This window comes from Panthera onca, chromosome A1 (assembly GCF_046562875.1).
Source record: "Panthera onca isolate mPanOnc1 chromosome A1, mPanOnc1 haplotype 2, whole genome shotgun sequence".
Classification (NCBI taxonomy): Eukaryota; Metazoa; Chordata; class Mammalia; order Carnivora; family Felidae; genus Panthera; species Panthera onca.
This window is the reverse complement of record NC_138339.1, coordinates 130,141,740-130,159,535: the sequence shown is the minus strand read 5'-3', so window position 1 is coordinate 130,159,535 and position 17,796 is coordinate 130,141,740. Positions and strand designations below refer to the sequence as shown.

General features: G+C 51.0%; 1 protein-coding gene across 6 annotated transcripts in view; it reads right to left on the bottom strand.

Moving 5' to 3' along the window:
- The window catches only part of P4HA2 (prolyl 4-hydroxylase subunit alpha 2), a 33,995-nt gene extending 20,388 nt beyond the window's left edge, over positions 1-13,607 (bottom strand). For 2 of the 6 annotated variants that reach the window (XR_009611122.2, XM_060636194.2), the window contains exons 1-5: positions 13,492-13,607; positions 12,796-12,929; positions 4,735-4,856; positions 4,011-4,107; positions 3,485-3,636 (exon numbers count right to left, since the gene is read on the bottom strand). Coding sequence is in view for 5 of the 6 variants with exons in the window: in XM_060636194.2 (XP_060492177.1) it covers positions 3,485-3,636; positions 4,011-4,107; positions 4,735-4,816 (331 nt within the window). In the remaining variant the exon portion in view is untranslated. Of the gene's footprint in view, positions 1-3,484; positions 3,637-4,010; positions 4,108-4,734; positions 4,857-12,795; positions 12,930-13,266; positions 13,460-13,491 lie in introns of those variants that run through there. The other 4 variants (XM_060636198.2, XM_060636199.2, XM_060636195.2 and 1 more) reach the window with 4 other exon arrangements.
- Positions 13,608-17,796: the final 4,189 nt, after the last annotated feature.

Here is a 17,796-nt window from a genome sequence, read left to right as displayed (position 1 = left end):
ACCTGAGCCAAAATCAAGAGTCAGCCACTTAACGAACTGACCCACCCAGGACCCCTAAGACATCTCCTTTCTTACTCCTCACTGTACTGTCTGCCTTGACTGCTCATTTGGAATGAACAAAAATGTTCCCACATACTGGTTTACATGTGAGAGTCTGGGAGTCTTGGCTCCAAAGCACTCAGACCCGGTAGAGACAGAAGAGACAGAAGAGACAGAAGACAGAGACAGCAACTGAAAAGGGCACAGAAGACGACTCAGGGAGGACTTGCTGACCACTTAGTGGAAAATTAATCACATGGATTCAGGATCCTTGGGCTGGCCAGATAAACACATTTCTAGCCCCCGTTCCAGGTTAAGGAGCCCAAGGGACAAAGGTGGTCAACTCAGGGAACCCAGCTGGCCACTCATTACTGATCACTGGCCCTTATCATCCAGAAAGGTGATGATGACAGTCTTGGAAGCATTTGGTGCTGTCTCCACCCCCCAGATTAGGGACTGGGGGACCATCTGGCCAGGCCAAGCACTGAGGTGGGGCTGTCCAAGTCCAGCATGTTACCCTGAGAGACCACACTGGCTATGGCTCTCTCTCTAGGGGACTCATGCCACTCAGACCTACAGTAAGCTCAGAGCATGAGCTCCCAGAGTGTGGCACTCAAGACCCCAGGCTGGAGCCAGGACAGCTCCTGACCACAGAAGTACCCAAGGAGGCTATTCTTGGGCTCCAAGCCCTAGCTCTTCAGCAAGATATACACCTACTATAATTTCAGGCCTCCAGGTGGAGGCCAGGCCCTTCCAAGATGATTCAGGGGTTTCAATTCTGCCTGTGAGCTGAAAAGTGGGAGGGGGAGCTCCAAGGCCCTTTCTTCCCTGGCCTCTTCCTCAGGACAGCAGTACCCATGACCACCTACTTTCACAACCTCAGGCTGAAACACCCACTTCTAACCATCCCTGGACCCAAGGACCAAGAAGCTGTAATCCTGTCTTCCTCGTGGCTTCACAGTCAGGAACTCTAAGAGTCTGGAATTCAGGAAAAAGAAAACATGCCCTTAGAAAAAGCCACACCATCAGCATGTCCCCCTCATCTCAGAGGCAAGAATTCTCAAAGTCAGAGGTGAAAACAACGTATTGCTCTCTAGGCCTGTCCTGTGTGCCTTCTGGTAATTATAATGTTTTCTAAAAGAACCAGAGGCTGACAGTGGGGATTGGGGTGTAGAGAGCAAGACTGGGGAGCAGAAGGTCACTCCGGCAAGCTTATTCTTATTCTACGGCAGTGCAGACAGAACAGTCAGTTCTTAGCTACAGCCCCAGGCTGGAAGACAGGGGGCTGGGAAAGGCAGTCATGGCTTCTGGAGGCAGTGAGCTCACTGGGCACAGCTCCAGCCTGGCTGAACTCACCAATCCCTCCCCAGAGGCCACCCTGCCCCCAGCCAAGCCCAGCCCAGTCTGGCCACATGGGCTGAACTCCCTCAGCCAGAGACAACCAGTCTGAAGTTAATCAGCACTCCCAACTCAGGGAGAAGAGGCAGTGAGTCCAGGATAAGCTCTGGGCTAGAGTCAGGGGGGCCCACATCCGTGCCTGCCCCACCATCTCCTGCTGAGAGGAAAATGTTAGAGCACAGAAAATACCAGCATAGTAAAAAGCACCAAGCATAGTTACAGCTTTAAGAAAATTCATACTCTGACCTGCAAAAACCACTTCTAAGAATCTATCCTAAGAAAATAATCAGAGATAGGCACAAAGATGTATGTGCACGATTGCTGGTAATTTGGAAACAATCCCACTTCCACTGACTTGACCAGTTTTACACTAGATCAGTTTGACTTATTACTGTTCAGACACATTAAAATCATGTTTTATAACATTTGGGGCACATGAGTGGCTCAGTTGGTTAAGCGTCCGACTTCAGCTCAGGTCATGATCTTGCAGTTCGTGAGTTCAAGCCCTGCGTCGAGCTGTGTGCTGACAGCTCAGAGCGTGGAGCCTGGTTTGGATTCTGTGTGTCCTTCTCTATCTGCCCCAACTCCACTCACGCTCTGTATCTCTCTCTCAAAAAAAAAAACCAATCAATAAACATTTTTAAAAAAATAAAAAATACATAAAACCATGTCATATAACATTTAACGTATATAGAGAGAAACTGAAAATTCAGAAAAACACTATACACTTACGGCACAACTCTGCCTACAGATACATTTTATTTCTTTTTTTTTAAGTTTATTTATTTTGAGAGAGAGAGAGACAGAGACAGTGAAGGTGGGGGAGGGAGAGAGAGAATCCCAAGCATGCTCTGCGCTACCAATGTAGAATCTAACGTGGGGCTCGAACTCCTGAAACCGTCATGAGATCACGACCTGAGCCAAAACCAAGAGTCAGACACTGAACTGAATGAACCACCCAGGTGCTCCTGGATATGATTTGTTTCTAAAATATATGAATGGAAATGGATTTAGATGAGGCCCATGACCCCTAGCTTATGCTGGCCCCACTACCCAGTCCACTTAACTCACTTTTGTTAATTCATTTGGTTCCTCAAAACAAATAAGTTTGCATCCCCTGGAATATATGTATGGGTCCATTTTTTTTTTATGTAAATCTAACTGTAGGAAGACCGAAAAAAAATTTTTTTTAAATGTTTATTTATTTTTGAAAGAGAGAGAGACAGAGTGTGAGTGGGGAAGGGGTGGAGAGAGAGGGAGACACAGAATCTGAAGCAGGCTCCAGGCTCTGAGCTGTCAGCACACAGCCCGACACAGGGCTCGAACTCACAAACTGCAAGATGATGACCTGAGCCTAAGTTGGACACTTAAATGACCGAGCCACTCAGGCACCCTGGAAGACTATAATTTTAACAGTGCTTATCACCAAGCAGCTAGATTAAGAATTTTAATTTTCTTTGGGCATCTGGGTGGTTCAGTCGGTTAGGCATCCAACTTCAGCTCAGGTCATGATCTTACTGTCTGTGGGTTCAAGCCCCACGTCAGGCCCTGTGCTGACAGCTCAGAGCCTAGAGCCTGGAGCCTGCTTTGGATTCTCCATCTCCCTCTCTCGCTGCCCCTCCCCTGCTCATGCTCTGTCTCTCTCTCTCTCTCTCTCTCAAAAATAAATAAAGATTTAAAAAATAAAAAAAAAAAAGAATTCTAATTTTCTTACATGATTATTTTATGTTTTCTAATTTTTCTATGAAAACATATTAGTAAAGCATGATTTAAAAAAGTACCGCCCGAAAAGGAAATGAAAATGCAGGAAAAGGCAAGACCTAATTACATTACATATTAAAAACAAGGACAGCCAACTGATAGGTCTGCACAGAGAAGGGAGAAGGCCAGAGGGCTCTGTGCACCACAGAAGGTGGACGAGCAGAGAACACAGGACTACATGTTCACATACTGCACATGCCCATCAACACCCTCAAACCCAGGACAGGCTCAGATACACACTCCCCAGACATAATGGCCCACCCAGTACACGTTCACCGTCCCTCACCTGCGGCTGAGTCCTGCAGGACAAGGTCCTCCAGCGCAGGCCAGTCTGTGTTCAGCCGCTTCACCAATTTATAGGCATTTACAGGGTGGGCCAAGTAGCCTTCAGGGTCAGCAGCTGATTTGCTGGTCAAGGCTTCCATTTTGTCCGCCCAGCTGAGGAAACAAAACAAAAGGAAGACTAACACGCCCACTCACACAGGTCTCAACCTATGGCAATTTCTCCAGTGAGATTCAGGACCCTTCAAGAGGCAATAGAAAATGAAAACAGCAACTCCTCACTAACACTTGCAAGCCCCTTAATCTAGATAAGGGGTGGGTACACCAATGTATGTAAAAAGACTCTTAAATAGAAAGGGAAAAGCAGGGAGTCCTTAACCCAAGCACTGAGAGGACTGGCATGAAGTAACCTCCAGGCCAGCTCCTCACCGTTCTCTCAAGGGCTTCCTCTTATGTGCACCCTAGGCGGGTTATGGGGGGGGGGGGGGGGTGAGGGTGAGGTGAGGGTGAGGATTTAGGACATCAGATACCTCTTAACCTTTAAGAGTTTGGCTTCTTCCACAAGGATGTACTCCTTCAGAGACTGTACCAGGTCCTTCTCTGCATAAATCAAGTCGGTCATGTGCCCTGCAGAGAAAGAAAAAAGGCAGAACCAGTAAGAAATAGATGAGAGGCATCTAGCCTCCTTCCTTGGGGCACAGAACACCAGCACAGAAGTCCTCTGGGCCACCATCATGTCAACTCTCATGGGATCACCGGGACATGGAAGTTAAAGGGGCCATAGGCACTCACAGGGTCCTGGCCCCCAGTTTCAGTAAGAAAGAGGCGGAGGTTCTAAGGGGCCAGTGAGATAAGCGCACTGGGAGTGCCTTCAGGAAGAAGCCCCAAATCTCATTCTCCTATTGCCACCGGCTGGGTCCTGCCACCAGGGCATGGACATCCTAAGGGTTCTCTGCTCAGAACCACTTTCTGACCCTGGGGAAAGATGGTCATAAAGGCCAGGAAACCCAGGAGCAGCCTGCAATTTTCAGGGAGGAGACCCAGTTGAGACAGCTAGCTCCTAGGAAGGACATTCAGGTCACCAGGGCCTCGGAAGGGGAAATGGCAGCTCCACAAGCCCCAATTTCCCCTGAACTGTTCAAAATCAGTGGGTGAGCCATCCCATCTTGAGTAAGAACAGGACTTAGGCAGTGATATTCCCTGGCACTTGAGCCAAGGATTGCTCAGGGAGACAACAGTCCTGTTGGCACATACCAATGGAAGTGAAGAATTCAGCCTGCACACGGCCCAGGACAGCAAACCAGGCCACCAGCAATGTGGACACCCAGCGTTTCATGGTCACAGAGAGTAGTGTCTGCAAGGCATTCAAGTGACAGCTGTTGGATCAACAGTTGAAAAATGTAACTTAGGTGAGAAATACTTACACATGTGCACACAGACAGACATCACCAAACATGCCAAAACTCTGACCTAGTACATAGAAACTAAGGATATTCAGAATCAGCAGTGCAACGAGGCCAAGGTGTACAACGAGGGATGTGTGCTCAATGCTCCCTGCTCTGGGAGGCCATGCACCCTTGGGAAAGACCCTGCCCTCTAGATTCCTGGTATCTAAAGGCAACATGGAAAGGCTGAATTGTGTGGGAGGTAGTCACCTCTGATTCTAATAGCCTATCAGTCCAAGATTCTGGCCCACAACTTGTCATTTCACAGCCTGCTTGACTTATTTGTCTTTCCAACACGTGTGTCAGGATGGTGCCAGGTGCTGGGGACACACAGGTAACTTCGGCACACAAGAAGACTGAAAGTACACGAGAAACAGGGAGAGAACTTGACACAGTATGCAGCAGGGAGCCCCTATCCGAAACGAGGCATAGAGCAGCTGTTGGCCAGCAGGGGGATAAAACTGCTCCCCTTGACAGTGTGCACCTGGCCACAGCAGACGCAGTCTGGGAAGCAGGCACTTTGGGCAGACACCACTCTTCCTGTCTGCCACCTCACCAGACACCATCCCCACTGGCACGTCACATTCACAAATATTTACTGAAGATCCACACAGGCTACCCACTAAGCTAGGCACCAGGGATACAAAAATGAACCATCCACACAAATCCAAAGCTCTGGGCTAGGCTAGGCAGCTGACATGGTGTGAGATCAGCTTCTGTCTTCTAGTCAGCCTAGAAATAGCGCAATTCAGCTGTGAAGGCAGCAGGCACAACATGGGGCAAGCTCCATTGGCAGTGAACCTAAGTATACAACAGAAGCTTTGGACATGGTCTTCCAGCTCAGCCACGCAGCCCAGAGCATGCTGAAGGACCAGCTCCCATCTGAGTCCCCAGTCTGCCAGCCCCTTCTCTTCCTGCTCTACTTCAGCCAAACCCCCCAGAAATGTACTAAGAGAAAACAAGGAAAATGAAGAAGATACAAATGCTTCCCCCCAAAAACGTAAGCCTTACCTGACTGAATTCCAAGTCTGAGCTAATGCCAGTTCATCAGGGTTTTGCCTGCTATGGTCGATCAGACACACACAGCCAAGACTATCATTCCTTACCTCAGAAGAAACTCCAATCTACTATGGTTCCAGGTTAGGCTCAAAGAGGCCCAACCACAATCCCTACCCCTAAAACAGTTCCTCTATTAAGAGGAGTGAATAAGCAAATGGCCGCATTTGTTCATGTCCCTGCTAAATGTCTGCAGAGCTATGAGCATGCCCATCAGTGCCCTTGATATTGGGGACCAGGAGATACACAGAGCAAGATCTTTTAGGCCAGAACCTGCTGCAGGGTATGGAGTAATGGGCTAAAGGACCAATATATGGAGTTAGGGCAGCAGAGGAGAGCAAGTCACTGAGAGAAGGCGAGCAGGCCGTCAGACCTCAGGTGGTGCCCAGGTCCTCCTTGTTCCAGCCACACATCTCCTCTCAGCCCTCACCATGCTGCATCACCACCCCAGGATCTGAAAGCCTCTCTTCTTGTTCACACAAGCCCCCTGTACAGGGAGTAGTGTCTGTTCCTTACACCCCAAGAGGCTTAACTAGCTCAGGAAAGCACCTTCTGTATGTGAAAAGAAGGAACAGTAAAATTCAGGGCCAAGAGGCTGTTATCTGTGGACAGTGAGAGACCAGCCAACTGCCTTGTCAGGATGGGGTGGTGGGAGACCAGGGCCCAGGCAAGACACCAGACCAGACACGGCCAGAAGTGGGGGAGCCCAGCGCTTTCCCCCTGTTGTGTCACGAGCTGCAGTGGCATATCTCTTCAGAGATTGGGTAACAAGTTCAAGGGAGGGAGATGCCTCTCCTTTCCTTTCAAATCACCCTAGTGATCCAGTCCATGGTTCATGCCTTATAGCACTCAGGAAAAAGCAGCCAGGTTCCTTCATTACATGAATTCCAGCTGTCATTTCTCTGGAATGCACTATCTGACTTAGACTGAGCCCATCCACAAATACCAGCCTGGAGGCAGAGCCCCACAGAATCTCAAATGGGGTTCTGGGAAATGGCTTGCTAAGCGCTTGCAAAGTCCTGCTGTGATGGAGGAGAGCAAGATGACTGCACTGGTCAGAGAGCCATTTACTCCCAAGCAGCCCCCAGACTGCCAAAACCAACATTACCACCTCAGGCAGGGGTACCCTAGAGCCCCAACACTTCTCTTGATCCTGGCCCTGAACACCACAAACACTTTGTACTAAAAAAGATACTAACTAGGGTCAAGTTGGGAAGAAGCAGCATCCAAGGACTGTCCCAGAGTGTGGGAAAGGCCAACCACCTACTTGCCTGCCCTTCAATCTGATCTCATACCCACACCCAGAGCTTGATAGGATACAGTAGGTGGGAATGTGTGTGCATGCCCAGTGCCCCCCCAAAGTGTCCAGTGCTCCCAAAAGCCTTTCCAGGAACACTCAGAAATCCATGCTGAATAGTCCTAGAAATGGGCAATGTCAAACCTCCTTTTACAAAAAACAAAAAACAAAGTGGCACCCGAGCCTGAGGAGAAAACCAATATGCAATTTTATGTGTGTTGCACCCTGAGTTTAGAACAATGTCTGGCCCTTATCAGGCACCCAACAAATAATGCTTTGCCACAGACTTGTTTAAGTCAGAAACCATATCACAAGATTTTACATTTTTTCCCACACAATGGATTGTTATGGATTGTTTAAGAATGGACACTGTATGCATATGAAGTCCCAAGTTTGGACCCCCACAGGTAGATCCTCCAAAGCCTACCAACACCCCAGTGACAGTGATTCACTCACCAGGTGACCAGCACTGTTTCTAAGCACAGGGAAATTCCAAGACATACAATCAGAGGTCCCAACAAGCCTGCTCTTTGGAAAGGACATTTACAATCTGGCCAAATGGCCATGAAAAGAGGTTTCCAGCTGCAAACCAGCAGAGTCCTTAGCTTCTCCCCTTACCTCATCAGGCATGAACCTCTGCCAAGCTCGCAGCTGCAACCCAAATGCAACAGCTTGAATTTTAACAATGTATTTAACAGCCTAGAGACAGAACATGGGTTTGCTGAGTATAAGCAAGTCTTGCCAGGCACTAATCAAGAAGCTGCCTGCCTTCTGTGAAGGAGCAAAACGCGCCCCCCAGTGGTCCTGCCTCCCAGTGGTGTGGCCAACTCTGGGATGGCAGAGTCCTGTGAGGACTCACAGGTCACAGAGGACCTGTGAGCTGTGCAGAAGCTCGGGGAGGCCCCGGTACTTAAGCATACAGATGTCCAATAGGCCCAGAAGCTGACTTCCCCAGAAGGTTGAGAAGCACCCTTCTCTCCTCACCCAATGTGAGGCCTCAGTCATCACCGTGGTCTGAGCCACCTCCAATGCCCTCCCGCAGCCATCCTGGTTCCTACCTACACTCACTGTCATCACATCTGGTGCACCGCCACCCCACCCCACAACTCCCACCAACCTCTGCTCTACAAAGTAGCCAGCATAGCTTACTGCAGCTCCTCTTGTGGTCTTTCTCTCCACTGCTCTTAGGATAAAGTCCAAACTCCTTGATCCCCAGAGTCTTTTTGACTCTGTACGACATGGCCCTACAGCCCACTCCAGTCCCATCTCATGACTCTAGGTTTCCCGGCCTCAGATGCTACTTTTCATGGAAAATATTCTTCGCTGAGGATTTTCTTCACTGAAACCCAGATGTTCATCTATATCCATACTTGTACTTCACTATCAGGTATATGAACATGTTGATTTATACTTCCCACCTGGGTACCATCAAAACTACAAAGCCTCCTGCTTCAATAGCCAAGCAATGAAGTAGCAGAGAAGGCTGTAAAAATCAACATGCAAAGACCAAATTGGATCTTCAGTCAGGGTCTTGGCAGAGACTTGGCAGTCTAAGTGAGACTAACTCATAAGCAAGTACACACAAGGACAAGACCCACACGGCACTACATAGGATGCTTCTGATGTACCACCTCACACTCTCTTGGCCTCACCAGTCTCCTGGACCCTGGGTCTCTTGCTGGGCCTCAGACCCAGTGAAGGCGACTGTGCAGGCCCCAAATCTCTGGCTCCTCCTCCTACTTCCACACACCACAGAAGTGCCACACTGGCCTCCCCAGTGGCTGCTGGAGGGCCCTGGTAGTGCAACCAAGGAGCCACAGGGAGAGAACTCTTATGAGGCAACTCTGACCAATGAAGACAGAACACAGAAGGAGGTCAGCAGATGAATTCCCTCTTCAGGCTTTGGATGACAAACTATTCTGCAGCATGGAGTTTCTGTAGAGATCACCCAGGGATATTCGGCACAGCTGAACAATGACTGCGTCTCTGTGCAAATTGGCCAGCTTGCTTCCATCCTTCCCTCCCTCTGGTTAATCTTCCCTTATCCTTGCTGCCCTGCACCTTCCAGTAAGGCATTAAGCACTTAAGCTCTGCCTCAGGCACTGCTTTTTTGGGAACTAAGCCAACCACCATTTACATTTCCAAAAATCTTCCATTTCTACCATCTCATCCTCACCAAAGTCTTGCAAACTAGATAATCATCTTGATTTCAGATATAGAAGCTAGGTAAGTGGGGATGAGAGGTTTCCTGTATACCTGACATACTACCACCAATCAGTGGCAGAGCTGACGTAAACCGAAAACACACTTTCTGCTAGATACTGCTACCATTCAATCCTACTCAGTAACATCTGCTGTCTTACAGCCTAAGGGTCTCCCAAAAGGAGGAGCCACACTTTGACCAAGCAGAGCAGGCTTGCCCAGGTCAAGGACTGTATCACAGTCCACAAAGCAGCTTCATGATATACCTGGCTTGATCCCACCAAAAGGTGGATAGCAGCATGGGCCCAGAAGATAGGAACAAGGAGCCTCAAGTTCAAGCGAGCAGTCACTCCTGCTTCAGACATCACAGCACTCACAAATGACCAACCAGCCCAGTTCAGGGCAAAGCAGTACTATCTAATCAGGCACACCCACAGTGGGGTCAAACCACTCCAAGTTAAATCTCACCTCCCCCATCACTTCCTGGCTTTGTGACTTTATACAAGCTACAGAACTCCCTGAGCCTGTTTCCCACCTATGTGATGGTGATAACATTAGGACCCACATCTTACAGGGTTGTTGTGAGGACTGAATGAGATGACAAGTATTGACAGGCAGCCTACCACCAAGCAGTTTTCACCAGACATTGGCACCAAGGTTACTAGAGGGACATCAGTAGACCTGGATTGGCCAGCTGTCTGGCTAATCCCTAGAAAATGAGAAGGTCCAGGAGTGCCTGGATGGCTCATTTTCTTAAGCTCCTGACTTCAGCTCAGGTCATGATCTGATGGTTCATGAGTTTGAGCCCCACACCGGGCTCTGTGCTGACAGCTCACAGCCTGGAGCCTCCTTCGGATTCTGTGTCTCCCTCTCTCTCTGCTCCCCCGTGACTCACACTCTGTCTCTCTCTGTGTCTCAAAAATAAATAAATGTTGAAAAAAAAAAAAGTAAAAAGAAAGAAAGAAAGAAAGAAAGAAAGAAAGAAAGAAAGAAAGAAAAGGAGAAGGTTCAGCCTAAGGGACAGTGAAGATGAAAACAAGGCAGAAATTGGGCAATCTCCATATCCCACAAGGGCCAAAAGAAATGAAACATTAATTTAGGTGAGAGCAGAGTCAGACATAATGGAGCATACTATCAGGGAATGACCCTGAAACAAGCCAATCAGTGGCTCAACAGGTCACCTAGGAAACAAAGCTCTCTGGCAAAAGGCAGAGGACTGGACTAATACTCTAGGATCTCCTGTATTTCTATACCTCTGACCTAATGGATCTGAGTTCCTACAAGTACCAGGCCTCAGGATCTCGCCACACCCTGGCCCTCAGGAGTACCTGGTACACAGTAGGCTGTACTCTAGAATGCACTTCCTAAAAGGTCTACAGCAGATACTGGTCTGTGAACAGGCTCAGACAGATCCAATCTGAGCCAGAGAACTCACTAACCAAACACTTAATCTTCTGCCCTGCAATAATACCACTTGTGCAAAAACCCTTTTCTAGGGCTCCAAAAAGTCTAGGCCAGGCTTTTCATTCTCCTCCACCCCTTCTGAGAATAAAAAGTATACCCTTCATCCCACATCCCCAGCGCAAACCCCAGAGACCACAGGAGCCACTAGCCCTCTCCCTCTAAAACATGCTGATGTCCCACTCTGGGGCACTTCAAGCAATGTTTTCCAAGTCCAACTCTCGCTCTAGCACTCTGTCTGGGCTTGCACGTGCCTGCAGCACAGCATTTCCTGCCAATGACCATCTGCATAAAATTAAACTCTTGACAGATCCCAGGAGCCAGGGACACACCCATCAGCCCAATGTACACTATCAGCCAACGTGGCCACAAATCGGCCAAGATCTTGCGTCCAGCCTCAGAACTTCCCATGGATGTGGGAGAGCAGAGTAAAAAGTAAGGCTCTGTTAGGAAATGAGTAGACCCCAGAATCCCTCACCCTAGCCATTCCTCAGGGTTGCACCCACACAGTCTCTCCTACTGATGAGTACTCACACTCTGAGCTCCTCCTCTGCCAAAGGACCAGCTGCCAGCATGAAGCAGTAATCTCAGGGAGATTATGAGCTATCCACAGGCAAGGATAGTATCACCACCACTTCCCTCTCCTTCTCTCCCTCCTAATTCCAGCCCTAGGCACACTCAAAGCAGAAGCCAAGCACAGTAGAGGAACTCAGGAAATGAACAGAGATCAGCTGTGTACAGGCTAAACCAATGACAAAGTAAACACGCTCCTGGGCACCCCATTTCAGAGCCTCCTACTGGGTAAAAAGGCCTATCACAAGTCATAGACAATGCCTAACCGTCATCATGTCTGCATGCTGGGCTCTCAGAGAACTAGGGTGGCCCACTATGACAGCATCTCTGGGATGAGGCCCCAGGCCAACTCACTCCATCCTTGCTACGTGGCCTCCTTGGCTGGGCCGCACAGCAGACATACTCGGCCATCTGAGAATAAGAAGGCCTAGAAGAAAAGGATTCAAAGCCCAAACATCTTTCAAGTGTGTTCAAGTGAACAGAAGAGGCCTGGGCTCTGAGGCCCAGAAGCACAGTGAGAGACTGCACCTAGACACTTCAGTGGCAGCTTAAACACAAGCCAAAGGACATCTTGGTGCATTAGTAGAGAACTAAATCATGAAACCTGTTGTTCCAGATGTGATCCAGGGTGAGAAGCACCAGTAACTTGCAAAAACATTCTATACATTGTTAGGTGGACAGCAGATCTTGGCAAAATCAGGGACATGTGAGAATGTCCTCAGCTACAAATGATATCACCCAACCCTTGCTCTCAGAGCCAGGAACTCCTGAGAAAGGGCTGAGGCTATCAGGCCTCAGACGGTATACATTCAGAAACACATGCCTTAGGCTTCACTCTACAGCACAAGACACCAGTCTTGGTCTTGGGATGAACACTAATGTTGCACACCATCTTAAAGATGTCATGTTAGAATACAAGGCCAGGGGCCCTACCTATGCTGTCCTGAAGTTGGAAGTGCCCTGATCCAGGCTCATGCTGAGGCAAATCCAAATGCAGGGCACAGTACCAGGCACTGTCCTCTCACTTCAAACTGTGGTGGTCAGGGCCCATGGGCAGCTATCCCCTTAAATGTCCCTTCCCTCATCACCTTGCCTCTTCTAGAGTATACAGGTCTGCTCCCACTCACACGGGTTGTTCCTCTGTCCAGGTTACCCTTATTCAGATTTCTTCTGACCACTCCAGCTCATAAGTCACCTCCTCCAGGAAGCCCTCTGGCCTGACACATCCTGCCCTCTACCAAGGACCCACAGCCTGATGCTCCCTCCTAACACCACACTTACCACACTGTTTTGGACCTGGACTTTCCCAGTCTTCAATCTGTCTGCTGCACTGAGCTAGCAACTCCTTGCAGTTTCTGACACACCGAAGGGTCCGTTTCAATTAGTTAACTAGTTACCAGAGGTCCACGCAGCTTCTGAGGAAAAATAACGCAGGTTGGAAACAGAGGTCTATGGGGGGGAAAAAACTGTTCTCAACCAACAGCCTGTTTCATGGGTACCAAGGTGGACCCCGCCGGGCTAAAGCCAGAAACTCCCATCCCTTTGGAGGGAGGAAGGCGGACCTCGCTAACTTTAAGCGGCCCCCCGGGGCTCAGCCGAGGGCACCGCCTCTGCCTCCAACCTCTGGCCGCACTCGGGGCCAGGCCTCCCGTTGCCGTTCCCGGGGAGCCTGCCGAGGCAGGGCGGCCAAGTTCTCCACCCCGCCCGGCTCGGCGCGGACGCCCAGGGACCGGCAGGAAGGGCGCCGCTGACCTCACCACCCTGAGCTCGGGGAAGCGGCGGGACAGGAACCCAGACGGGAGGAGAAACAGGGCGGAGGGCTCCGGGCTGCGGCCCGAATTGCGCTGCGGGAAGCGGGCTGCGCGACCCCCGGCCCCCAACTCCCGGCCCCGCGCCGGCAGCACTCACGGCCCGACGACCCCAGCCCGCGCGCGAGCCCAGCCGCGGACCCGGCGGCCGAGCGGGCGGGGCGCTCACCTGGACACGCGCCGCTCCCGGCGTTTCCAGAACCTCCCGCGGCGGCGCCCGGCCCGCTCGGCGCCTCCTCCCGGGGCGGCTCCGCCTCCCGCCGCGGCCCGGCTCCGCCCGCTTGAGCCGCCGCCACGTCCCCACCTCCCGCCCCCAGCCGGCCGGCCAGGGCGCTGGCTCTGCGCCCGGACAGCTTCGGCCGGGGGTCTTCACCGCCAGCGACCCCCGGGAAGGTCTGGGCTGCCAAGCCCGCCGGAGCCGGGAGCCGAGAGCCGAAGAGCGGGCTTTGGGTCGGGCGGGAGCCGCGATCTGCGCCCTTCATGCCGCCGGCCGCTCGCCGCACGTACGCCGCGCCCGCCTCCCCTCGCCCCGCTCCACCTGCGGGACTCGGCCCTCCCTCCTTCCCAGTCCCTGGGCGGCTGCAGAAGGGCCCGCGACCCGATCCTGGCGCCGAGGAGGTGGGGAGCGCCCCCCACCCCGGGCGGACTTCCCCGGCTGGGCTCCTGCCCTTCTCCTCCGTGGTCCTGCTGGGCGCACGGGCTCCTGCTGCCCGCCCACCCCGCCCCCATCATCACCACCCTCAGGTTGGGGGGGAGGGGGGACACCCGGGTCCGGGCCAGGCAGGCTATCGGGGGAGCGGACGGACCAGTGGAGAAGACCTTGAAGAAAACGAGGGACCCGGGGTCCACCCACAGGGCCAAGCTCCCAAAGGGATTCAGCCTATCCCCAGCTCGTGTGTCAGGCATCCTCCTGGTGATTACCTGTGGGTGATGGGTTGATGACAAGGGGACCAATGAAAGACTGAGGTGGCTGGGGTAGTATATTGGGGCCAATTCTTGGTTTGCCCAAACCCCTTCATACAACAGGGACCCAAAACAGTGGACACCGCATTTACCTAGTGCCGTCTGGGAAGGAATGAGGGCTGGGATGCGGCAAATCTCAGCCTGAGTCCGAGGAGGCCCTGGCGGACAAACAGGTTCCCACGCCTGCTCTGTGAACCTTCCTGGTCATGAATGAGGGGAAACACGGTCTGAGAATCTCATCAGGGAGCTAGCCCAGAGTGGGAGGTACCCAGCCTCCCCGCCCAGGCTGTGTGGGGATATTCCCTATGGCACTCTGTCCAGGCTGGCAGCCCAGACCTGGGGAAGGCACGAGCACACACATAGAACTACACATAAAATACGGAACAAGCCACTGTTCCGGCCTGCGTCAGCAGCCAGCCAGAGCCTAGCTAAAACCAAACAGAAACCTTCCTGCATCTGCTACATCCTGTTATGCCACAGGAGCCCCCCTCTATCCAGATTCGCCCATCCTCTCCCTGCTCTCAGGAGCTTGCCCTGTGGATCATGCCTTCTCTCTCCTGAGTGTTCAGCCCCTCCATCTCAACTGAATCCTTCCCTTGACCTATAAGTAGGTGTAACCCTTTACTGTGGAAACAAAACCCCCATTCGACTCCACCAGCTACTGCAGTGTCTTCTCAACTCCAGCAAAATACCTGAAAACAGTGGTGTTTCAATCCTTGTCCTCACTTCTCCCCCCGGCCCCCCCAGGCTCTTACAGCAGGCCTTCTGGTATCCTTACAACACCAAACCAGGTCCCAATAAACTCTATAACTTCCAAGTCTCAGAATTCAATAGTCTATCTTCAGTTCTCATCTGCCAAAGCCCCCAGCCACATTTGACTCCCCTGCAGTGTCTGACCACTGCCTCCTTGGAACACTTGTTTCCCTTGGTTTCCACCACCCTCTCTGGCCACCACCGCCCCATCTTCTAACCTCCCAGTACATCTTCCTCTCCCCCTCTCCTCATTAGTCCATAAAGTTTGGGGGGTCCTCAAAGCTCAGGTCTAGGTACCCTACTTTCCTCCTCTCTAATTTCTTCCTTTACACAGGTGACTCACTTCTCTACACTTGCCCTGAATCCCAAGCTCCAGACTCCTATAACTACCTGCTGAGTCTATGTCTCCAAAGGAGTGTCCACAGGCACTTCATTCACAACATGCCCAATACCGAATCCCAGCTCTCTCCCTTCTCCTTTTCACACCACCCACATTCTAATTCCCTGCTTCACTGAAAGAGCCACCCTCCATTGGGTACCTAACCAGAAGCCTGGGAATCACATCTCCCTCTGCCTTGCCCCCAGACGTTATCTTTCCAGGTCTCATGTCCATTCACTTTGGCCACCTAAATCTCTCTTCAATCCATCCACACTGCAGCTACAGCAATCACCTCAAAATTCAGGTCTGACCCCATCACTCTCAGCTTAGTAAATGACATTGTTCTTAAGAAAAATCCCAAAGGTGGTCTGTAAGGCCCCACATGGTTTGGCCCTTGCTCACTTCTCTAGTCACACTGACCTTCCTCCCATCCCTCTAACTGACCATTCTCTCCTCACCACACTCCCAGGCCTTTGCACATGCTTTTCTTTTTGTCTAGAAAAATTTCCCTTCTCTCCAATTCAATCTTTCACATCCCCTTAGAGGGATTTGCCTCACATCCCTAATCAGGTCAAAACCTCCTTTAACAGCCTCTCATGCTCTGAGCACTTTGTAACACTTGCCACAGTTGATATAATTGAATGATTGTTTGATTAATGTCTGTCTCCCCACTGGCCCAGGGCCTCCAGGAGAACACAAACTGTATATTTTTGCCCATTACCATATTCTCAGCTCCATTCAAAGAACTGGGCTCAATAAATATTTGCTGACTATACGAAGGGATGGGTGTCTTCTTAATGCCTTGCTCCATCACGCACCAGTAGTGAAAGGTCTGGCCAAATCCTCCACAGGGCGTTAGAGTCCTGGACCCCACTCATTCTTCATTCCTTATAAAGATACTTGGTACTGAATTTAGGGCCCACCTAGGTAATCAAGATGATCTCATCTCATGATTCTTAACTTAATTACATCTGTCAAGTTTTTCTAAATAAGTTCGTACTCACAGGGTCCAGGTATTAGGACATGGTCATATCTTTTTAGGGGCCACCGTTCAACCCACTGCATCTGACATTCTCTCATGTCCTCCAGGGACTACTGGCTGTGGGGTAAATCTATGACTCTGAGTTCTGAATCTCTAGCCCAGGCCCACGCCAGACTCACATAGCCTTTTATTTGCAGCCACTTGATAGGTGAATTATCTCCCCACACCCTACCCATACCCCTGAACTGTTTCCGCTCCAGCATTTTCTATATCTCAGGAAATGAAATGAACACCTTCCAGTCATTTCTATTTTCTTCCCCCCACCCAACATTCCTCCATTACAGATGTTACCTGGGGGACTAGACTTGTCTGCCCACCACCACCATCCCAAGGGAAGGACCTAGTGTCTCTCCAGAAGGGATGTCAAGAATATTCACACTGTGGGGCGCCTGGGTGGCTCAGTCACTTAAGCATCCAACCTGAGTTCAAGTCATGATTTCGGAGTTCATGAATTCAAGCCCCACATCAGGCTCTGTGCTAACAGCTCAGAGCCTGGAGCCTACTTCGGATTCTGCGTCTCCCTTTCTCTCTGCCCCTCCCCCACTCATACTCTGTCTCTCTCTCAAAAATAAACATTAAAAAATTTTTTTAAAAACCCATGCTGGGTAGATAGGTAACTGGATGACCGGTGTGTGGATGCACGGCTTCCCTCTAAACAGAGGCCTCCTCAGCCTGCCCCTGACCTCCCCCATTTACCTGTGATCTCTGCGTAAAGTGATGGGGATAGACTCCACTGCTTGGTGCTGAGGTCTCACTGATGACTCTTGCAGACCCTGGCAACCACCACAGCAACTGTGGTGGCCTGGCCAGGATTTATGAGCACCTGATCCTCCCATAAAATTCCCCAGAGCGGGGGCTCCCAGGGTCAACCAATGCTTCACAAAGGGTACTGCGTATGTTGATACACATCTGTGCATTGCAGCACATTCAGCAGACAGCTGTCCACTGGTTTCTGAGACCACCACCCTCCACACTCCAAGTTCTTACCTTCAGGCAACTGAGGAAAGACTGGGTGTGTCCCAATTGACCAGTACTTGACTCAAGGTCAACTACAGGAGGCTGGAGGTGCAGCTTAAGTGGGGCCACCTAGTGGTGGCCCTACGGCTTCAGAAATAGGGCCTCCCAGGTAGTCTGGTGCACGTCCAGCTTGGTGTATGACCCTGGAAAAGGGAAAAAGAATCTGGCAGAATCGCCGGGACTCTGTGGCCTGCCCTGGACAGGGCCAAGTAGATCCCCAGAAACTACTCCCCAAATCTCTGAGTCCTTTCGGTGCATGCAAAAAATAAGACTGGCCCCATAGAATGTCCCCTCCCAGCTCCCTCTCCCATGGACCCCTG